The 25,214-nt window shown below is 37.7% G+C and overlaps 1 protein-coding gene across 2 annotated transcripts in view; it reads left to right on the top strand.

Moving 5' to 3' along the window:
* dve (SATB1_N and homeodomain domain-containing protein dve) overlaps positions 1–25,214 on the top strand; it is a 319,220-nt gene that overhangs the window by 277,778 nt on the left and 16,228 nt on the right. Inside the window, exons 6-7 of one of the 2 annotated variants that reach the window (XM_081754992.1) lie at positions 8,771–8,968; positions 23,134–23,253. In XM_081754992.1, coding sequence (XP_081611118.1) covers positions 8,771–8,968; positions 23,134–23,253 — 318 coding nt within the window. The remainder of the gene's footprint in view (positions 1–8,770; positions 8,969–23,133; positions 23,254–25,214) is intronic. The other variant, XM_081754993.1, reaches the window with a different exon arrangement.

Here is a 25,214-nt window from a genome sequence, read left to right as displayed (position 1 = left end):
ACATATCCTAGCCTACTTTACTACTCTGCTATTATTATTATTATTATTATTATTATTATTATTATTATTATTATTATTATTATTATTATTATTATTATTATTACTATACTTCCAAACTATGCTAAACAGAGAAAAAACGTCGAACGCAAAAACGTATGTTACAAGCGTAAATTCTGCAGTTTTTGGATGTAACAATCTTCATGAAACGTATAACTGAAACCGTATGTTTTATAATATTTTCCGTATAAATGTTCAGAATAAACGTACATTTCATACGAAAGAAAGAACTGTATACAGGCGGTCAGAATCTCACATTCAGATGGACGTATATATCATATAGCTGACGTATGTAACATACGTATATACCACACATCCTTCAGTGACATATAAGCGGGGAAGGGACAGTGCGTATGTAGTATATGAATAACATATGCTCTGTACAGATTTCCGTAGTAAACATACAGATACCGTATATTTGTACAATATACCGCTGTCCGGATAACGGATTTTTCTCAGTGTATCCATATGAAAACTGCTATGCCAGTCCATCTGTCTGTCTGTCTGCCATCAGATATAAGGACAAAAACCGTAACAGACAGAGCAAAGTAATTTTCTGACAGGAATTCACGTTTCAGGAATATTTTATATTTCCGTTATTTACCCTCCTTTTTTCAACCGAAAATACACAGAGAAAAACCCGTTCTCCAGACAGCGGTATGTTGTACAAATATACAGTATCCTCTTGCTTACTATAGAAACAAGTACGGAGCATACGTTATCCGTATGCTACATAGGCATTACCCTTAGGTGTTACATCATGCCGTTGCAGGATGTCAGACATCTAATAGTTTTCCGTATATCACATACATATACTTATGTTACCTTCGTCGGTTACATGTTATATATATATATATATATATATATATATATATATATATATATATATATATATATATATATATATATATATATATATGTCCATTTGTATATGACATCCTGACCGCCTACATTGTTTCATAATGAAATTACGTATAGATGGAACACTTATACAGAAAGTATTATAAAACATGCGTTTTCACTTATACGTCTGCTGTACAGTCCAAAAACTACAGGAATTACGCATGTAACCTATCTTTTTAAGTACGCCACCTACAATTTTTTTTTCCAGTGTAGTAGAAATATTTGTAGTTTTGTTGCTAGTCGACATAGAGAAGAAACACTCAAATAGAAAGGGAAACAATTTTCTGTAATGGATGATAGAGAGCTTTTCCATGTAGATACATCAAGTTTTCGATGCCTGAGATTGTACGTTTAACGCACGCTTCTTTTGCGTGCAGATCCGAATTCCATTCCCAGTGGTTGCTCACGCAGTCCAGATCCCCTGTTAAGTTGTAGGTTCGCGTCTCATCTAGCCTCGCTGCTCAAACGAAAGCTAAAACCAGATCTACGAACCCATGAAAATGATATGAAATGAAATCTTTCAGTTTAACGTCCCACGATTATGCCTTTTAGCCTAAGGAAGACAGATAATTAAGGCAAGTCAATGATGCTGGAAGAATTGGTGGAATGAGAAATTGGGAGGAAACGGGAGTACCCCGAGAAAACCCACGGACACGATGTTGTCCACTACAAACTTACTAGGCCGGGGATCGAATCAGGGACCCCCTGGCACCAGAGGTAAACTGTACCACTAAGCCACCGTGCCCCCCACCAGCCAATAAAATCTATTATACTGGATATGCGTACCACTAGTTGAGAAACTCTTGCCGATAAGAAACCACCTGCACTTTCTTTTCCATGTAAACTTATAATCAACTGTACAGCGCCTTCCCCTAGAAGTTTGGGTTTTCTTCGAAACAAGAACTAAAGGCTGTCTCGTCTGGAAATGGTCATATTTCGTCTAAAAAAGTGTTTCCTTTTCTTAGAATAACCCTGGCTCGTGTCGTAGCTTGTCACGCAAATTCTTTCTTCATCTTGTGGGTAACCCTACCAGAGGTACTCTTACAACAGGTTGAGAATCGCTATCTGTCAAGATACTACTTTACATACCTTTTCCATGTATTCTCATCAAGTGCACAGCGCAGCCCTTACCCCAATGTGTACGCGCACAACAGATTGGGAACCGCTAGCCTTTAAATAACCATTTGCACACTGAGTTGGTAAAACTGTAATCTGTTCTGTGCCCCTAGTTCCCCTCCATCTTAGTTGGCATTTTAATTGTAATATCGTATCCCCCTTCATATGAAAGAAACCTTGGCTACGGAATTACGTGCGTAAGGGTTGTATATTAAAAGATTTGAGGAGTCTTCCCGTGTAAGACACACCAAGATTACTATAGCCTGTAAATCTTGAAGGCGTTATGGCAGAGAGGAGGGGGGACGAAAAGAAAAGAAAAGAAAAGAAAAGAATTGTTGAGCAGACGAGTTAATCCTTTCGTACGATCTGTTTGCACAAAAATTCTTTTTATTATTTATTCCTTACCTGCTTTCTGTTTAAGACTTGTGATAAAACCTTCACGCAGTATAAACTGCTCGAGTAGGAACCTCAAATGCAATGTTAATCTTTATATGCTCCAAGTATTATCTATTGATAAATAGCTCGGTAAACACAACTGATAACCCTTATCACACAGCTACCTTCTACAATAACACTCCGGAGGCAAAGGTTCTTCAACAATTTATTAACTATTATAATCTTTATTTGAGAATGGATTAGGACTTAGGTTTCTTCTTTTTTAAATAGTAGCTGAGTTATTTAGTTTTGTTTGAAAAGTAGAGTATGATATACAGAGTGCTTCTAAAAAAGAAACCAATTTTCGGGAATACTACTCTCACCAAAGTACAGGCTTAGCATAAATGATTCATTCATTTTAAAAAGGCTATAATTTCAAAAGTGTTACATGTACACACATGAAAAATATATGAAAAGAACCAAAAACTCACAAAGTTTATACACCCTCTACAAATGTTCAATATGTGTTCCTTTGGTGAGATGACACTCGAGCTCATTCCATTTTGTAAGATAGTTCTGCCAATTGACTGCACTGCAGCACTGATACGTTGTTTGAAAATGAAAGGAAATCTTTGAGTTTTACGTCCCACGGTTATGCCGGTTAGGCTAAAGGAGACGGTGATGATGAGTAATGAATGAAATGGTGGAATGAAGAAAGTGGGAGGAAACGGGAGAACCCCGAGAAAACTCACGCACACGGTGTTTGTCCACCACAAAGTTCACTTGGCGGGGGCTGGGATCGAACCCGAGACCCCAAGCACCAGAGGTGAACGCTCTACCACTGAGCCACCGCAGCCCCTGATACGTTGTTTGAACTCGACTAAGGATTGCGGTAGTAGGGGTACGTAAACAAGGTCCAACGTTAATGTACCCCCATAGAAAGAAGTTGCAGGGCGTTAAATCAGGAGATCTGAGAGGCCAGGGGAACAAAGCTACGTTATTCTCACCAATACGCTCAAGCCAGCGATGTAGAAGTTCATCGTTTAGATAATCACGAAGTGGGATGTGCCAATGAGGGGGTGCTTCATCTTGTTGGTGTGTTGGTCTTGTCGAGTTCAAAAAACGCATCAGTGCTGCAGTGCAGATAATGGAGATCTGAAGGGGGGATGATTTTACCTCTGTAAGTATATTTTGACTTGCGAAAGACCATTGTACATATGTTCTCTTTTCGCTGCCAGCAAACTAGGGAAAAATAGAGTGGTGGTTTCCCGTTGCCTTCCACCCCACAGTATCCCAACCGTTAAAGTCACTCTGATCACGCCTGGGACTAAATGTCCAAGTTGCCGTACCAATCACTATGATTTCCGCTAGCTTGGTTACTGGAGAACTACTGCCTTCTCCCAGAACACTCTTCGTCTGGCTACTCCATTTAGACCAATTCGGTAGGGGAGGCCATTCTGGCAGTGAACTACCACCGACATAGCTCTAAATTTCACTGTAACACGCAATCCTCCCAACCGACACAAGTTTCTTTGTAGATGGTGTTTATGTAATTTGGATGTAGCACCAGAAAAAATTATTGAAGATTATTTTGAAGTTAATTTTTTGTTTGATAAAAATATTTTACTTAATATGAAATACAGCAAACAATATTAAAGTAAGAATTATTTTTAAGAAATTGGAATAAGAGAAGAATGAAACTAGTAAAAACAAAAAAAAAAAAAAAAAAAAAAAGAATAAACTCCACATTGGAATAAAAGACAAATACTAGTATAACAAAACCTGCCTATTGAAATATATTCAAAATGGAGGCCGTTTGATACCTGAGCGTAGTGTGATTTGAGTAGGCTTTGCATGTGATAAGCACCAATAATGGAAAAGCATTTTAGAAATCAGAAATTGCTTATAGGAGTCGCTGATATCAGGATATGATTAAAGAAGAATTGTAATGTGAAATAAGTTTATAAAGGCTAGTCTAGTGACTAGGGATCACCTTTGGTACACGGTGTCGCAGGTTCGACTCCTAGTGCAATTCCACCTGAAACTGTCCCAGGTTCGATGCCCCAAATTTTGGACGCATTACGGTCATTACGATTCCATGTTAAACTGTAGGTCCACTTCTCATATAGCATGAACGGGGTTGAAAGGAAATGCTAACAAACAACAACAACATTCATTTCTCCTGAGATCGAAAGAGTGACCCCTCATACCAAAGAAGAGCGTTCTACTCTCGAACCACCGTGTCCCCTTCTCGTTGAAATATAATAATATTAAGCTTTAAACGGCGAAGGACGCAACTGCTGCGTCGGGGATTTAAACCTCAATAGCTCAGCCCCTAATTAAGGTAGGAAGTAGGGATGCGCACGAGACGAGTCGAGACAGGATTTTCGCGACAAAATTCGAGTCGAGACACGGCTCTTCCAATAGAGAAATATACATTTTTCGAGTCGAGACATCACTTTTACAGCACATTTTCGAGACGAGACAGCCACAAATCTTGTCTCGTGCGCATCCCTAGTAGGTAGATGATTTTGGTACCAATATATTTCTGAAGGATGCAGCTTTCCGCTGTTGTCCATTTTATGTTTGTTGGGGGTACCGTGGCGGGGAAAGGAAGGTAAAGGTCACGTTTATTTTTGTTTTTAAACAGGGTTTTTGGAGAGCCATTCCCCCCTTGAAGGTACACTCATAAAAATTGGTATGTGAAGCAATGAAGTAGGTGACTACATGGTAATATCCTGTAATTGTACTTTTTCTTATATGGAGGAGTAGTGAGGGACCAAAGTCGGCCAATTTTTGGAGTTTCAGCTTTTTGACATAAAACACATTTATTTTTACGACAAACGTCTATTGCTTAGCTCCTAATTAAGCTAGAAAGATGAGTTGGTATCACTTATTCCTGAGAGATGAAGCCTTCTGCCAGTAAGCATTTTATATATGTGGGGGTACCATGGCCACAGAGGGGAGGGAGGATGAAGTTCATTTTTAAATTTTTTTCAGCAGGTTTTGGGGGGAGCATTCCTCCTTTTTTGTGGTACACCCATAAAAAATGGTATCGTATTGCGGCAATGGCTACCATTTTTTAATGTTATGTCACAAGCGACTGGCCTACACATTAGCATAATTTTGTCAGCGTAGGGTGACTTCAAGGGTTGCCAGAGCCTCGCAATTTTTTCATATTTTTTTAATGAATTTCGTTTCTTCTTCTTTTTTCTCTACGAATGTGGCGGGAGTTGCATGAATGTTACCTCGTTGGAATCTGTGGTCTATAAGTTTCCCAACGGTGTATGAATGTGATGGTCAGGGGGAGTCATCAGAGCCCCCCGACGTGAGAGTCTACGATTTTGTTAAAAATCCCTGGCGGGCGTCTAAAGGTTAATTTACGGCGCGCAGACCACACATCAGAAGCGCAGACCTTCCTGGTGCTTTGCAGCTCGTACTGCGGGTTGAAAATCTTTTTAATCCTTTTGCAAACGGAAAATACATAACTTTTCTTGGTTCTTGTTTTAGAAAGGACGGAGGGGATGGTTGCTTATTAGCAACCAGCACACTTCACATCAACGCTTCTTGTAATGTAATTAATTGTCTTATTTTGTCTGTGGAGAAATAAATAAATCCTGACATACCTGTTTATAAGAGGGTTCAACTCTGTTGTCTGAAACCGGTTCATCTGGCTGTGAACCCGATTTAATATAAGCTCGGTCGGCTTCTTTCCAGTTCTTTTAATCTTAATACTATTAATTTGTATTATTCTTTTAATACATTCTAGCTTTTTTGTTAAAAAAAATAAAGTTGATCTAAAGAACTAAACAAATTACTAATCTGTTATTTACGTATTTTTCTGTACAGAAGTGGATTCTTTAATAAAGAAAATGTACGCGTAATTAATGAATTACAAGTGGTCGTATTATAATCTTCTTCGTCTTCTTTTTACTTTCCAATTTCCTCATTATCCTCTATAAGTCATGGTCTTTTCGTTTCTTTCTTTTAAGTTGTTTTCATGCTTTTAGTAGTCTGTTTTTCTGGTTGATTTTATATTTTGATAACCTACGTAGTGTAAAATATTGCTTGGAACTCCAGATGTGCAAGTTTAGTTCTATCAATACTCGAACTGTACCTAGTTTGCATTGATGGTCAGTATATGGAATTTCGGTCCTACAAACTGTAGTTGATAAAATGGAATATTTCAATTTTACGTCCCACGATTATACCGCCTAGGTTAAAGGAGGCGGTGATGATGAGAAATGAATGGAATGGTGGAATATAAAAAGTGGGATGAAACAGAAAAACCCCGAGAAAACTCACGCACACATTATTTATCCACCACAAAGTTTACTTAGTGCGAGCAGGGATTGAAACAGGTATCCTACACACCAGAGGTGAACGCTCTACCACTGAGCGCACTTTCTCCACTGATTAGTTAAAAGTTGATATTCCTTTTGTAGCATCTAGGCTAGCGTTTTAAAATCGCTTTAAGTTTTTGGTGTTATAAGTATGTAATTTAAAACCATAGGTCACAGCGTGTATGTGACCCAGCGTAACTTAGTCGCTAACATCTTTAGTGCGAACGGTCCTGGGTTCGATTTCCGGTGGAGACATCCGGTAGAAAAAGTGAAAATACTTTTTCAGGCTAGCCATCCTAAGTGAGGCTTTTCTTACTTACACCAGGCAAACGCCGGGTGGCAACACTGCGCCAGCCATCCAACAGTCCCGACTTGGCTTCCGCAGACTTCTTTAGTTTTCTCGTTTGGAATCCCTCCTGAAAAGACGTCGTTACAGAACAACTGGCGACATGAAATCAGCTTCTGAAATGGCTTTACACGCACTTCTTGAACAGGCCTTCCAGGATGCCTTCGCAGATTGGCAAAGATGTGTCTATGCAGGACAATATTTTGAAGAATTTTAGTGTACAGGCATTCTTCTTCTTCATCATCATCATCATCATCATCTTCTTCTTCTTCTTCTTCTTCTTCTTCTTCTTATTATTATTATTATTATTATTATTATTATTATTATTATTATTATTATTATTATTATTATTATTTACACTCAGTCCTTAATTGTTTGGGATAATCTATGCATTACTTGTATATATATTATATATATGTATACCGGGTACTTGTATATGTATGTATGTATACCGGGTGATTCAATAAGAACGTACCAGGCCTATATCGCAGCTAATATTGCACGTAAAGCCTTCAAACAAAAAACTGCATTATCAAATCGTATGTGTAGAATGCAATAAAAATAGTAGCGAGACCAGTGGCATCTCTTGAATACCTCCAACGGGGGGTAACTTCAAAATTTGGAATGGAAAGTGGTATTACTGTTGAAATCGTTCGAAAGGACATTAAATGTCATGCAACTCTTAGAGGACAAACTTTGTCATATCCTTTCCCATTTAGCCGCTAGAGGCGTTGTTGCAGACTTGTATCTGACTACCCGTAGCAAGCCTTTATCTCAGCTAATAGAACCGTCAAACAAACAATTGAACTACCAAATGGCATATGTAGAATGCAATAAAAATAGTAGCGACACCAGTGGCGTATCGTGAATATCTAAAACGGGGATCATCTGCAAAATTTGACATGGAAACAAGGGTTGGTTGTGCCTCCATTGAAACAAGCTCATAATGGGAGAAACGTTGAGAGGAAACACCTTGGCATATTTTTTCCTCGTTGGCAGCAACACGGTCGCATTACTAGGTGAAAGTCAGATGGTGCGAGGGTGTTTCCTCTCAACGTTTCTCCCATTATGAGCTTGTTTCAATGGAGGCACGACCAACCCTTGTTTCCATGTCAAATTTTGCAGATGACCCCCGTTTTAGATATTCACGATACGCCACTGGTGTCGCTACTATTTTTATTGCATTCTACATATACCATTTAGTAGTTCAATTGTTTGTTTGACGGTTCTATTAGCTGAGATAAAGGCTTGCTACGGGTAGTCAGATACAAGTCTGCAACAACGCCTCTAGCGGCTAAATGAGAAAGGATATGACAAAGTTTGTCCTCTAAGAGTTGCATGACATTTAATATCCTTTCGAACGATTCCAACAGTAATACCATTTTCCATTGCAAATTTTGAAGTTACCCCCCGTTAGAGGTATTCAAGAGGAGCCATGTGTCTCGCTACTATTTTTATTGCATTCTACACATACGATTTGGTAATGCAGTTTTTTGTTTGAAGGCTCTACGTGCAATATTAGCTGCGATATAGGCCTGGTACGTTCTTATTGAATCACCCGGTATATATATCGTGGTATGTATTAATATTTCTACGATAATCATATTTTTTCCGTTTCTTTTATCCATAGGTAATCCTGTCTCAGCTAGTGCGAGGACACTCAACGGCTGATTTGAGTGAGGAATGTCGCAGAAAATTCGAACAGTGGTATCTAGTTCAACAACAGCAGCCCCCACTCACAAGGGCTCCACAGTACAGCCCAGCAGACTTACAGTCTCCGAAATTAGAGCCTCTAGGGTTAACGGATCACGTACATCCCGCTTTGCAGGTAAGTCGCTTATAATCAGTTATTGGTTATTTTTAACATATTTTATGGAATTTTTGTCAACACATGCCAACACAGATTAGCTAAAATGTATTTCACGTGAGAAAGAGGCATAAGTTGAAATTCTTGCTCACTCCACCATTGATATACCAACATATTTCATCCCGCCACATTGATTATCCTGGATGTAGTAGCTACTGGTATAAACTATTGCACGACATCGCAGTTTCCATTTAAACAGACTTCGTTGTAACTTGTACCAGAGGTATATTGTCCCACTCCTCGTTGCAGGCTTTCCAGAACCTGGTAATCATGCGATACTAACGTGATGGAAGACGCCGTCCGAGGTCCGACAAGTCCAAACTCACAGTAATCCATGAGATTAGCTTCCGGACGCTTTGCTATTTACAGTTAACTGTACACAGCAAACAATTATCTAATTTATTCTGATTATTGGAGTTAAAAGAAAACAAGTCTTTTGTTGCAATCAGAAAAACGAGCAGTATTTTAAAAAGGCGTTTTAAAGGTAATTAACCGAAGGGGAGAGGGGGCTGAAAAAGAACCTCAACAACGTATAGCACTCTTTGAAAATAGGTAATTTCGTATTCCTACACTAGCTGTTATATATGCACTTAGTACTAAATCCTGAAACAACGGTCCTGCAAATAGGCACGTAGCCAGGATTTCATAACAGAGGGGTCCGTGATATGAAATACTGTGGTTATCATACCAGAGACTCGATCAATGGAAACTATTTTACCGGCAACATACGTATATTGATTTGTTAGGACAATAAAATGAGGATATGTTAGTAAGTATTTTAATAACAAACCATGAAGAAATCTCGAGTAAAAGAATATAAAAAAGTATTGAAAAAGATTTTTTTCAATATTTACGTTCCTTCCTCTCTTCATTCAAATATAACAACTTTCCTTTCATTATAACTAGACTTCGGAATTTTAGGCACCAAAAAGTTTAATTTTAGGCGCCTAAAATAGGTACTAAAAATAGGAAAATAGGCGCTAAAAATTAAAAATAGGCTCTAAAAATAATAGTATAAATTATTACATACCCCTTTTTATTAACATCTTTTGTTTTCAGTGAATCAGGTGATTCATTCAGTACACAACTTGCTCATTCGTAATTTTGGAAACAGTAAATTACCAACAGTTTCTCAAAGTTTTCGACTGTCAATCTCTCTCTTTTGTCTGTAAGGATCATCTTTGCTGCCGAAAACGATCTTTCCACTGAGACAGATGTTACAGGAGCATACTTAAATTTCGATACATTTTTCATTTCCACTTCGTCGGGGATGGTTTCATCCTCTCCCATCAAAACTTTCCCTATACGAGCCAACACAAGAAATCCCTCATTCTTCTTCACTACACTTTCCCACTTACACTGCACTTTTTCCCCAACTTTCCCCGTAGCACTTTGGATTTTCTTTTCGGCTTCGTTAACTACTGACACCTGTTCACTAAGTGGCTTTCCCGTAGCTTCCAACTTAGTGATCGTCGTAGGTAAGAATGAAAAATTTGACTTGATATATACAAGATCTCTTTTGAGAATGGGATCTTTGAAAAGTTCCTTCAAAACTGAAACACTTGCAATGTTTTCCACACCAGGAAGTTCGCCAACAACACCAGCAATAGCGTCCAAGTTCTCTGCGTAATACAAAGCTGCTTCAAGCCATGTTCCCCAGCGCGTTAGGACAGGTTGTGGAGGAAGAGAAATGCCAGGCAGTTTTTCTTTAAAGACAGCGATTCTCGATGGGGCTTTGCAAAAAGTTTTTTTCATGTTAGAAATGAGGGCATTGACTTGAGGAAATTCGTTCCTGATTGTTTCAGAAATTCTATGAAAAGCATGTGCTACACAGGTAACATGGATGAGGTTGGGGTAGAAAGGTTTTAGGTTCTTAAACGCAGCAATCATGTAAGAAGCTGCATCTGTGCAAAGAAGAAGAATTTTAGAATCATCCACACCACTAGGATACAGAAGTTGCAAACTTTTGTTCACGGTGTAAGCAATTGTCTGGGCACTCACTTTCTTAATTTCCTTGCTACTTAACAAGTGAGGAGTTGAAGGTCCATCTTCATCAAGTTTTCCTACAACAACATTCACTATGTATCTATTGCATGCATCAGTAGTCTCATCGACGCCTACCCAAATGCTGGAATCGCCAATATCCTTTCTGATTGTATCAAGTGTATTGTTGTATTCAGAATCCAAACACGTTTTCCTGAGTGTTGACTCACACGGTATCGATTGCTGGCACCACTTCTGTAAAAACTGTCGGAATGTTTCATTTTGAAGTGTGTTCCATGGGATGTTGGCAGCGACAAGGGCTCTAGCAAGATCCGCATTAAATGTGTTCGCAGTTCCAGATTCAGATCCAGATCCAGAAGGCTGAGTTAACTGTGTCTGTTTCTGTTGTTTCTTCGCTTTAGATTTGGCAAGATGTCCAGCACCATCAATGTGTTGCTTTAAGTGGCACTTCTTTTCCTGAGAAACCTTAAAAAAAAAAAAAAAAAAAAAAAAAAAAACGCTTAGAAATATATTTTCAAATGCTTCTTACAAAACTAGTGAAGATGGTGGCGTTTTAACTTTAATTTCGGTTTCAAATTCTCTAATTTTCTTCGTGTACATTGCGACTAGTATTTTCAAACGGGTCAGTTCGGGTCAGCTTATTGTTGGACACCCTCAGTAACGGGTCGGGTCAGGTCAGCCTAACTCGGGTCACGAGTCTGGTATCGTTAGACCAACTCAGTTCACCAGTCGGGTCGGGTCAAACTATCTCGGGTGACCCGACTCGACCGGTGAACTGAGTTGGTCTAACGCTACCCGACCCGTGACCCGAGTTAGGCTGACCTGACCCGACCCGTTACTCGAGGGTGTCCAACCAAAAGTCGACACGAACTGACCCGATTGAGAGCACTAATTGCGACAACTACCATCACTGTTTGCTTGCCTTTCTGGTCGTAATGTGCTTTTTTTTTTTTTTTTTTTTAATCGGTGAACGTTACATTATTGATTTAAAGTTGACAAAAAGGCAAACTTGTTGGTCTACCTCGTTAAAGACCAATATACCCCAGTCCCATTTCGAATCAGAACAGATCAAATAAAAGACTAATCGATGAGCATTTTACTTCAGAATAATCCCCAATTTACAGACAGAAGCAATAAAATTGTATATCAATATCTGAGAAATAATATTTAATTTTAAGCACTGTAACTAATTTAATTTTAAGCACTATATTTTATTTAATTTCGAATGCTGACACACTCCAACTTGGCAAAAATTAAAACATAATTTGGCAATATTTTGTTTGAGATTTGGATGCCAAAATAATTGCATGAAAAATTTCAAAATATCGTCCCTTTAAAATTTTCTTTAAAACTGTAATTTACAAAATTTTTAACTGATTTGAACCAAATTTTCCCCAAAATATGATTAAAATGTTTCAGTGTGAAAATCAGTGACCTGTCAAAAATTTAAAATAAGGGCCGTTTTAAAATTTCAAAAATTCAAAATTTTTGCAACTATCAACTGACAGAAACCAAAGTTAGAACGAAAATAAAGTATTAGCAATGCCTTAGTTGAGCGTGAACATCAGCATGATACAATAAATAAAATTGGCGTTTTTTAATTTTTTTTTTTTTTTTGGAAATTAGTTGTCTCTTGCGGCCCTGCGACAAAAGGTGTATGGATATTCTTCATCAGGAGAGAGAGAGAGAGAGAGCAATCGATTAGAATTCCTTTTTTTTTTTTTTTTTGGCTTTGGGGAGAGAACATCAGAGACAAATTCTTCCTTTCTTAAGATCTGTCCTAAAATAAAATTATCCGCAATTGTAATTCTTGTTAGACGAGTGTCAGACTGTTCTTTTCTTGCCCCTGTGTGGAATTTATTTGTCTGTAACTATGGATGGAAATCAATAGCATCTTAAGACAATAGACAGTAGCACCTCGAGCAAAATTGATAAATAAAAAAACAAAGAGACAAACAAGTTTCTGCTTCGTAAAACAAGTTCTGAGACAATCTATGAACCTCAAACGCCGTTATTTAACTATTAACAGATCTTTTCTTTCTTTTTCGAGAAAAATAACAAAAAAAAAAAAAAAATGGCCTTTAAACATTTTTCCTATCTTTTATGCTTTTCAAGATATTGACATTTCTAGTTTTTCTTTCAAACTGAAATCCTCGTTTTTAGATATTTTCGGGATGAAAGGATATATCCAGTTTCCTTAACTTTTTAAAGATAATCAATATTGGCATTGCACATTTCTTCTTTCAAACTTTTGGAACTGTTGGCATTTAAAAAAAATTGAATCCCGCCTTTCTTAACTTCTTTCGTATTTTTTTTTTCTTTTGAAAAACGAGATAGCAAAAATATGTTTTCTTAAGCTCCTGAAACTGTCGAGTAATTGCTGGCATTAAACATTTTTCTCCGAAAAGAGGACCCCTTTTGGAGTTACTGACACAATATGTCAACTTTAACTTACATTGTTTTTAACCTTTACCGCTTTTTTTCGGGGGGGGGGGGAGTCCTTCGGAAAGAACCGAGAATGCCATGTCCGCTTTTCTCAAGATCCGCGAGAATCCCTAAAACTGTTGAATGTGTAAGTCTAGACACTTTCTTCCATTAGCACTTTCAAAACCATCGTTCATATATTTCATTTAAGCAGGCTGCTAGAAGTCTTTACATTTTAAAGATTTTCCTGTGTTACAGGATTATTTTTATGTTTTTTCTTAACTGATCTAAATTCCATGTAAATTAGATTTTCACGAGTTCAGCAGCTCAGTAACGTTGTCTCTTAAAATAGTTAACCTCCCATTGATAAAGGTTTTACTTTAGCTAGCTATACAGAAACAAGGAGGGGGGGTGTACAATTGATTTAATTAAATTTATAAATTCTGTAAATAAAAATAGCTTTTCTTACCTGCTTGCTGCACAATGGACAAAAGATTATTCTTCCATCGTATGTTAGATCTGGAAATTCTTGCAACCACTGGCGAATCAAGGTACTTTTTGAAGACTTCTCCTTTGGCATTGTTGCGTATGATACAAAACTTCTTTTTAAGAATCCTCAAGATCTGTGACTGGGCTGTAAGCCGTTGAGTCCAATTGTTCATGCGTTGTAGAGACGATGTATCGTTCTTGAACTACGTGTTTAAGATAAATCACTGCACTGACCCGAAAATGATACATGGATGGATACTCCAGTCAACTGAACCGCGTCACTTCATGAATCGTTTCTGTTCGTGGACTTTGGTTTTTCCCAAATATTGAAAGCGAAGACCCGAAGAGATTCTTGCTTCAATAGAGCTGTGTGTTGATTTGTGAATGTGTGTGTGTAAACTATTGTCCAAATTCCAGAGAGCTGAACGGATCACAGAAGAGCTGAAGTGAGCCGCTACAGAAGAGAAAAGGTGGAATAGTTCCAAGAATGCAGAACGGCAGGGAGGGGAATATTGGTTACTGCGATATGCACTTAGCAATAGCTTTGGTTTTGCCCCTGGGGAAAGAGAGACAGACAGAAAGAGATAGAGATCTTTCAGTACAGTGTCTGCAGGATGCAAAGGGATGGTTTGTCTTTGTCTTTCACAAATGGGCTTGACCTTGAGCAGAAATAGCTCAACTTTTAGAAACAATTTTTTACATACAACCACCCTCTGCGTTTCACTTCTTCATACGAGTTAGACTAAAATTAGCCTCGACAAACACACTCACTCTGCCTTCAGATTTGTCAATTAAATTTCACTCAACACTAAAAAAAAAGTTTATTTAAAAAATACAGGAATTTTGTATTTTTTGCAGTTTTAGGCATTTTTAGGCCAAAACGGCCAAAATAGGCGCTAAACTCCATTTTAGGCATTTTTAGGGCACTTATAAAGTGTTTTAATAGGCTTAATTCCTCATGATTCGTAAAGATCCGAAGTATTTTTTACTTCCTATAAAGGGAACAAAATAGGCATTTGCCTTAAAATCCGAAGTCTAATTATAACCTCAACTATTGTAAAAAAAAAAAAAAAAAAAAAAAGTACATATCCAATAATATCTTGTAAAATATTTTGCAATATCTGGGTTCTTTTCTCTGTTGAATCGAAAAAACGTTAACAGAATTTTGTTTGCACATAACTTTTTGTTTATACACTGTTAAAAATACTTTCCTAAATTTGAGAAACCGTTTCTTATCTGTGCACCGAGACAATATTTTCTTAGAAATGAGATTTGGCAATTCTCGTTCATAAGGAAAGTAACACTATATTTTCTCGTTTCGCTTTATACAACCGCATTTATTTTTCTTCATTTCTCATTAATGAGAGTTTCAAACTCTTGTTTCTAAGAAAAGACATTCTCGGTGCACAGATACGAAACGGTTTCTGAGATTTAAGAAAGTATTTTTAACAGTATATAAAGAAAAAAGTTATGTGCAAAGATAATTTTGTTAACGTTTCTTTGATTTAACAGAGAAAAGAACCCAGATATTGAAAAAAAATTACAAGATATTACAAAGTATTTTACAAATATTATTCCGTTAACTACTGTGTCTGTTCCAAATGACATGTTAAAGGAACAGTAGAAAACTGTTTCCGAAATAACATGTTTGATACTGAAGAAAATCAATGACGAAAAATTTTGATGAAAAATGTCCACACTGTTACAGAACAGCACTATGGTTTTGAAAACTTGAAATTTCCCTGACTACTAGCACAAATTTTGAGAATTCCGTAATTTTTCTAGAAAATTCGAATTCCCTGACTTTTCCAGGATATCCCGCTCATTCGCCACCATGTATTGGAAGTAATTCGGGTAATGTGTTCCTCGTAAAGCTGGAGTGGAGAGGAAACAATGAGAAGGGCATATACCGACAACGCTGTGCTTAAGTTTGCGTATCATTGGCTACTGTTTATTTAATTTGTCATTTGGAACAGACAGTAAAACACACTCCTCATAAGAAAGAGTAACCAAACACTTGCTGTAGCTTTTTAACACTGATTCTTTGTTTTCACGTTTTCTTTTCTTTCATCCTTCCTTAATTTTTTTCATTTCTGGTTTCGAAGGGTAGGGATTCGGACCCCCGCCCCCTTTGGCTACGTGCCTGCTAGAACTCAGTAGAATTAATTTAGACAGAAAGAGAGAAAGAGACAGTTGTTTTACACAATTTACAGTATATAAGACTTTGAAGGAGGGGTATACCGTCGATTTCTACATACGAGTGTCCCGTCCTTGTTAGCAAGCACTACAAGTTATAACAAAAGACTATTAGCTAAAATTGTAACATCTTGCGAGCCAATATTCGACTATTGCGAAATATAAAATTCATATGTTCAATATTTAATTTTGTGTATAGGATTGCCAATTGACCGGTATTGCCAACTGACTGCTTACCAGTATTTTTGTCAGACTCAACTATATATTTCGACGTTTAAAATACAACTATTCTTCATCTGTTTCGAGTCTTGTGAACATGTGCTGGTAATTTTATTTTTCAGAGCATGCAACTCCATCTATGTATGAGTACTAGATGACCTTTACACCAATAACCAGTTTTAGTTGAGACATATCTTGATCTCGTATATAAGATTTCATTCAAATATGAATAGGCAACACATTCACAAAGCAATATATTGTTATTATCAAAACCCAATTAAATTACAGTGTTGGTACTGTATTAGATTCTTTATAAGATAAGCGCTTTGTGACTGATGAAGATTCTGATAGAGCATCCAAACATTCACATAATTGTAGTTTCCGTAAAGGTTGTATATATTATGAAAGCGCAACACTTGCGGTATCGACATTTCCGGTATTTCGAGTATTGACATTTGTGGTACTGGGACATTTGCGGTACTATTTGAAATAACTTTTTATTCTCCTTGCTAAGAGAAAATATTTTCGGGTGTTCAGTTAGAGGATAAGCACGCAGTATCAACTGCTACACGAAAACCAAATTTTATAACATTGGTGTAGCCAGCACGTTGTTCTAGAGGAAAATAAAATGATTTTTTTTAAGGGACCTCGTTTTTTTTCTTTCATACTAAAAGCAGACTAAAAATCTTTCAGAATATGAAACCATTATTAACTCACCATGCATACATACAAACTTTTCTTAGAATACTAAAAACATGTAAACCCAAATATAAGGATCAATTTTGCAGAAAAGTGAAAAAAAATACTAGAATACCGTATTTACTCGCGTAATTTTCGCACTTTTTTAGACGAGAAAAGTTGTTTTGAAACAAGGGTGCGTAAATTATGCGGGAAAAAAAAATTAGCCACATCAGTGAACATCATCTATTTTTTTCCTCAGTCAAAATAACATGAAAATACCGGTACACATTTTCTTTGTAGCAAGATTTGACAACAAACTAATTCTAAATTTGTGGAAAAATAACATTAAAAAATTGATTAAGAAGTCGTTTGGTTTCTTACCTTACAACAATGGCTTTGCTACGTTGCCAATTGTTCATTAGCTACCGTAATTGATTCCTGGAAAAATGCTGTTTCAGAAAAAGTTTCTGCGTGCGCAAATTATGCGAGGAAAATAAAATATACAGAAAATGCCCTTCAAAATTTGGATGCGAAAATTATGCGAGGGCGAAAATTATGCGCGTATTTACGGTACATGGCAGACACATTCGAAAGATGTAAACAAATGCTTGTTTGTGATTGGCCAAACAGGAAAAATGTACACAAATCCTTATCTCTCGTTGGTCAAACGCCTGTCCATAATATTTAAAGGGAACTTCTAGAAATAGGTATATTTTTGTTTTCTTTTATAGCTTTCATTAACAGTTTTCCAATAACTACAGATAATTATGATGAATAGATTGAGAGAAGTTACAATCACAATAATAAAAACAATAAACAACGTGGCTTCTCTTCTGGAACAAACAAAAATTACTCCAACTATTGAATGTGTGCCATTTTCCTCAAGAATTTCTGGACATCTTTAGAGGCTATAAAATCAGTTAATGCTTTTTTCTATTCTTCCGTCCAATTTTATGTACTGACGTTGTCTACATTTCTCTTCAATGTTTAAAGGTCTTCTTTGATACAGTTAGTCGTTGTACACAGCCTTATTTATTTATTTATTTTTAGATATTTCACCAAACAGTACACGTTAGGAACTGACTCACCTATTAATGATTTGAGTCTGTAGTTTCACCTTCAACAGCATTATTTGTTCTGTGCTGTTGATTCGTGCAGTTCCACATGGAAATGTTAATACCGGTATTATTACTGAACCACTATTCTACAATCTAAAAACCTCTCAAGTCTTTCGTGACGTGATGCATCTTCGATAATGGAAAGCCAGCCAATATTATTTATTATCTATAGGAAGAAATGCTAGGACAAAACAGATTCTGAGGCAAAGCCTCACCTCTGGAACTGATTTATAGTCATTTATGAGTCCTAGTTCCTGAACCTTCCTCCACAAACTCGGATTAAAATGGAAATTACATCCACTAATGTGCATTTCTTGGAACAGTGTTCTTATAGATGTTATTGCGGTTTGCTCGAAATGTAATTGGCTTAATTTCGGATTCCAATCATAATATTAGCCTTTACCAAACTGAAAAACTCGGATATGTCTTACTATCTCTTGCTGGTAAGAGGAAGAAGGTGAAAGGAACAATATTTGTTTCCTCCAAGTTATGTTCCAGTTCTAAAAATTACGATACTATCTGTACTAAAACCCTAATGAAAAGCGCGTGGTTTCTTCTCAGAGGTTTCGATTACTGTGATAGTTTCCAATAGGATGCTCGCGTGATCTCCTCTTATATATCCATAGCGTACTAAAATCAGCCAGTCAAAATGAATCATATATATTAGGTTGTTCCATGTGCATACCCACCCCCTTTATTAATGTATGCATTCTAATTTAGATTAACGGGGCTGAAATGGATGATTTTGACGCACGTTCCACGGTATGTACCGCAAATGTCCTACTGTCTAAGGGAAAGTTTTGAACAGTAATGCAAATGTCCAAGAAAAACTGCTTTTCTGGTTGTACCGCAAATGTCCTGATACCATATATTAAAAAAAGTATTATAAAACAAGCGTTTTCAGCTATACGTTTGCTGTACGTTAAGTTCAAAAACTACAAGATTTACAAATGTAACATACCTTTTCAAGTACGTCACACAATTTTTTCTCAGTGTAGGTAAACTATTGTGACATACACTTCTTTTATTCACGAGTTATGGGTCAACAAAGTTGGAACAATTTTTTTTTCTCAATAGGTAAAACTAGTTAGAGTAGTTTATTATCTTCTCACTGTGGTTTCTATTTACACAAGGCTGTCCCCAAACAACTGTCAGTGGTGCTTATATTTTAGAACAACGCCACAAGACTCCCAACAACGATGTAGGCATGAAGTTCAACTGGTTATGTAACTATAACAACGTGCCAAATGTGTTGTGTTATATTTCACTAGTCCACGTTTACCAGCCGTGCAAAGGGGTGTTGATTTTTACATTCCACGTTGATGGAATTGTATGAATGTGAAAAGTGGAATAACGCTTTGCGAATTGAGATTGTGATCTACGCGGTGTAACGTTCTCGACGACTGTGGAGGAGATGAAATACTATTTCGTCGGCAGAAGGTGTTTGTTCAAGGTTGCGAAGAAAATCAACACACCACAACAGGTATAAGTAAATCGTGGTATTTCCGCAACCAGCCTAAGCTCCGTCTTCGCCCCATACGATTTCTGTCTGTTTCACGTTAAAGAAAACAAAAATACACATGAGAAATTTGCAGCGGATGCTTAGGCCAAAGTTGTTATGCTCTTTTCCTTGGAAAGCGTGCCCGGAGAAGAATTTAGCAAGACCGTGCATATCAAATTATGAAAGAAAAAAGATGCGTCTATTTGTAACCAAGCCGTTACTTTGCGAAGAATCAGAAATGATAATGATAACGATGGCGACTCATAAAATCAACATTTATAATGAAATTTATGAAGCGCCGACATTTTTTCTCTAACCTAACTTAAAAGGCCTCACCCTACTGTACTTTTAAGTAATGAATTAAAGTACAAGACTATATCATTACCGCATAACCTCGTGGCGTTTGCTCAGAAATACCAGAGCGCCACTAGGAATGCGCAAGAGACAAGATTTGTGGCTGTCTCGTCTCGAAAATATGCTGTAAAAGTGATGTCTCAATTTGAAAAGTGTATATTTTTCTGTTGGAAGAGTCGTGTCTCGAGTCGAATTTTGTCAGGAAAATCCTGTCTTGACTCGTCTCGTGCGCATCCCTAAGTACCACTGACAGTTGTTCCAGTTTCAGGATAGCCTCTGTATTTGTATAAAGTTACTTGTTTAATTTTTTAGCGTAAATGGTCTTAATTGCGTTCCTCTATGGTCTACATTGCACTACATAAGTTTTTTTTTTTTTTTTAATTTTTGAAATTGGATACTCGTGTAGAATGAAAAAATATTACCTTGTACTTTAACAATATTTTATTGATGTATCTTGTATATTTTTGCACTGTAGTTATCCTTTCTTGTTTGTAAGGAAAATTACATTCCTTGTATATAGGGTACAATGTACAATTTAATTTGATTTCTGTATTTGTAGTTTAAGATATGGAACAACTTAACGAGATGTTTGTTACCGGTACCTTTATACGGAAAGACTAAATTAGTACATCTTCATACTGCGAATAACTTTGTGAAATGAATGAAATCTGATCTCTGTTATCTTTATACGGAAAGACTAAATTAGTACATTTTTATGGTGGAAGTAACTTTATGAGACGAATTATTCGGGTCACGGTGGATCAGTGGTAGAGCTTTGGTAGAGTTGGGTCCTTGGCTCGATTCCCGACCAAGTAAATTAATGGTGAACAACACTGTACTCGTGGGCTTCTCGGGGATATTCCCGTTTCCTCCCACTTTCCCATTCCACCAACTCTTCCATCATTATTCACCTGTTTTAATCATCGTCTCCCTTAGCCTAAAGGGTAAACGTGGGACGTTAAACTCATTTAATTCTTTGTCCCCTTTATACAGAAAAAACTCTTCCCATACGTAACTTTCTGAAACGAATCAGCGCAAGTACCACTGTCCTTATCCCCAATGTAGTGGTTAGAGCACATGCCTTTGATTCACGGGATTCTGGGTTCGATTCCCAATGGAAGAGCAACCGTGGTTCACAGTCCACTTTAAATACTATGTCTTGCATTGCTGATGACAAAATACATAAATAAAAATCAATCAATCAATCACTGGCGCAAAATCCCGAGGGATGAGGGAGGCATGTCCCCTCCAATCTTGGAACTGAGGGGGACTGTCCCTCCCAATAATCCGATTTGAAATGTGTTTTGAGGGAAAATGTTGATGATTTTTGTCCGATAGCCAGGACCGTGAGATGAAATTGATGTCAACCAAGAATAAGCCTCAAATCTCCCCGCCTCCCAACGTTGAAGACAACTCTGATCCTTCACAACATTGTTTTTCAACTTCATAAATATATATGAGATCGATCTTACCCGTCCCCCCGAATGTTGAAGACAGATTTTCGCCGCTGCAATCAATGGAGGTATAATTGTATTAGTTGTGTAATATTAGAAAGTACAAGGTTTGCTAGGTGAAAAACCATAAATCATACATTACTCACACTATTCCAAGAGTTTTTTGAATGCATTAGTAAGTCGACTTTATCAGTTGCAGCTAAAAATAATTAGTATATCAAAAGAACAAATTTACGTAATAGGCACGACAGAAACACTTCATCAAATTAAAGTTACACAATACATTCCTTGTACTATTCGTTCATTCTAGTGCGTCTGTTTGCCTCTTCGTTTGTCTAGTAGCCAGTGCAGTAGAGACCTGCACGGGCCGAATTTTTCGGCCCGAGCCCAATCCAGCCCGAATGTACCTAGGCCCGGTCCAGCCCAGGACGAAAAGTTTTGGAGATTTTCGGCCCGAGCCAGGCCCGGCCCGATAAGTTTTTAAAAATTCTTGGCCCAAGCCCGGCCCGGGCCCGATAAATTTTCGAGGTCTCATTTTGTAACATTTTTCACGGGCACACTTCTTCAACGTTTGCCTTTATTCTAATTATCGTTTAACGAATGTCAATAATTATTAAAGAATTGCAATTAATCGGCCCCAGCCCGGCCCGACCTGAAGAGAAATCAGTGTTGTCCCGCCCAAGCCCGGCCCGTGCAGGTCTCTGTAGTGCACACAACTTTAATACATGGGGGCCCGAGTTCGATTCTCGGTGACAGAGCCTTGACATTTCAAAGCATTATGGCAGTTGGGATTCCAACTTAAGCTTCAAGATTTCACCGCGAATCGAACCTCAGTTTCCTGCGATGGAAGCACTGTAAATATTCTAACTGAACTTAACTACAGTAGACTCCCGAGTATCCGGCTCGCGACTATCCGGCTTAGTTTTTGTCTATCGTAATTAAATGAGGAAAGCAAGTCATCGCATTGGTAACATTGCCAAGGCATGAAAGCGGGCGTGTGATACGATCCTCCTACGTGTCGTGTATAAAAATACAAGTTGTGACAGGAAAATAGCAGCGTTCTGTTCCTTGTTCATTGTTTCGTCAGTGTGTAACGGACTTCAATACAGCACGCTCTCCGCTGTTCCTGGTTGTAAGAATACGTACAATACTGTACAGTATTCGCAAATTGTTCTTTGGGTATGCTTAATGAGTTCATAAAACTCCGGCTTATCCGCCTTTTTTTTTTTTTTTTTTTTTTTTTTGTTATCCGGCCTGACCTTCCGCTACATTAGGCCTGATACTCGGGAGTCTACTGTATCTTAAAATTTAGAGTTAGGAAATTTTGGATAAATACCTTTGGATGGGCCAAGAAGAAAATCTTAAATGTTTAACTTGTTTAGACTTTTAACTTTGTCAGGGCCGAGGTTATACGAGATGCGGTTCTACAGCTTAGCGTGAAATCCGAATAATAGCTGCAATCGAGAATCGAACCAAGGTTTCCCGTATCAAAGGCATGTATATTAACCAATTCGTCACAAGTAAGTTCTAAAAATATATATAATTAGATAGAATTCAATAGTTATGTTTTATTTCTGATTTCATAAACTTACAGATAGGTAGTACAAACATATATTTTATATCCTTTTTGTTGACCATTACTAAATATTTTTACGCTAATTTTTTCACGTTTTGTGTCTGTTGTAGACAGTCCAGAGCCAATACCCGACACAAAAGACTCGCATGAGGACGAGCTTCGATCCGGAATTGGAATTGCCCAAACTGCAGAGGTGGTTTGCTGAAAATCAACACCCAACACGTCAGCAGGTGGGGAAGCACTGTGGTTCGTTTCTTGAATTAACTGCAGGCTATCTTTTTTTCCTACTATAAGCTTTTTTCTTATTTTTTCGTGTAGTAAATCTTAGCATTTTTTTTTTAAAGAATACTAAATATCAGATGTGACATCTTAATTTTCGGAAGTGGAAAGTCATAGGATGACTATATCCTTTAGTCCCTTTGCTCTGTCTGTCTGTCGATAGGTATCAGAAACGAAATCGATAAGATTTAGCAAGAAAGGATTCCTTAATATGAATTTAGTGTTTGAAAAATGGGTTACATGTCCTTCCAAAATCTTCTATTCAAACCGGAAGTGGTAGAAATCGATCGTTTCCGGTTTCAATCTCGATCTTTATAGAGTATAAACGGCGTCCCCAAAACAGGTTCCACCTCAGGTTTATCCTTTTATTGTAACCAAAAATAATAGGTATACGAGGGTGATTCATAAAGTAATCCTTCCAAGCAGATACCTTTATTTCTGTTTGACAGATAGCACCGATAAAAGTATCAGTGAAAAGCTTGTAATTGCAGTTACAAATAGTGACATCATTTTTCAACATAGTTCCCATTACGGGCGACACACTTGCGTCAACGCGAAACAAGGTTTTTCATGCCGTCGGCGAATAATTGTGGTGGCTACTAGCGACACCATTGCGAAACTGCTGCTTTGACCTCCGCGTCACAACTGTAGCGTTGGTCCTTAAGGCGATCCTTAAGCTTGGGGAAGAGCCAAAAGTGGGAGAGCACAAGATCCGGACAATAGGCATAATGAAGCAAAATGTCAAGAACACTTTGCCAACAGATGGGACAACTATGAATTTTTTGGCGGAGGAGAGGACGTGTGGCGGCACTCCATCCACTGACGCTTCGTTTCCGAGTCGTAATGGTGTATCCACGACTCTTCGCCGGCGATGAATGTTCCTAGCTGCAAACCTTCTGCACTCAAAAATTCAATGACAGTCCGCTGTTTTAACTGGACATCACTATTGGGTGCCATGGATTACTCCATTACTCTGGAACGAGAAGAGAGAGGAAGATGAATCAAGCGATATTCTTTAGCTTAAACATTAGTGCATTAATGATAAACACTTCAGAATGTTTACAGTACTATTGGCCCAGTAGTGGGCTTGGGAGCATTACTTTCTAAATCACCCTCATACTACATCCGGTTTCAGTATCAAATCTCCAAGGCATTACTTTCTGAATCACCCTTGTACTACATCTGGTTTCAGCATCAAATCTCCAAGGCATTACTTTTTGAATCACCCTCGTACTACATCCGGTTTCAGTATCAAATCTCCAAAGGCATTACTTTTTAAATCACCCTCGTACTACATCCGGTTTGAGTATCAAATCTCTAAGGCATTACTTTCTGAATCACCCTCGTACTACATCCGGTTTCAGTATCAAATCTCCAAGGCATTACTTTCTGAATCACCCTCGTACTACATCCGGTTTCAGTATCAAATCTCCAAGGCATTACTTTCTGAATGTCCCTCGTACTACATCCGGTTTCATTATCAAATCTCCAAGGCATTACTTTCTGAATCACCCTCGTACTACATCCGGTTTCAGTATCAAATCTCCAAGGCATTACTTTTTGAATCACCCTCGTACTACATCCGGTTTCAGTATCAAATCTCCAAAGGCATTACTTTTTAAATCACCCTCGTACTACATCCGGTTTGAGTATCAAATCTCCAAGGCATTACTTTCTGAATCACCCTCGTACTACATCCGGTTTCAGTATCAAATCTCCAAGGCATTACTTTCTGAATGTCCCTCGTACTACATCCGGTTTCAGTATCAAATCTCCAAGGCATTACTTTTTGAATCACCCTCGTACTATATCCGGTTTCAGTATCAAATCTCCAAGGCATTACTTTCTGAATCATCCTCGTACTACATCCGGTTTCAGTATCAAATCTCCAAGGCATTACTTTCTGAATCAC

This window comes from Thermobia domestica, chromosome 4, assembly GCF_964235325.1.
Source record: "Thermobia domestica chromosome 4, izTheDome1.hap1.1, whole genome shotgun sequence".
NCBI lineage: Eukaryota > Metazoa > Arthropoda > Insecta > Zygentoma > Lepismatidae > Thermobia > Thermobia domestica.
Note: the sequence above shows the minus strand (reverse complement) of the source record. Positions and strands in the feature narration are given on the sequence as shown.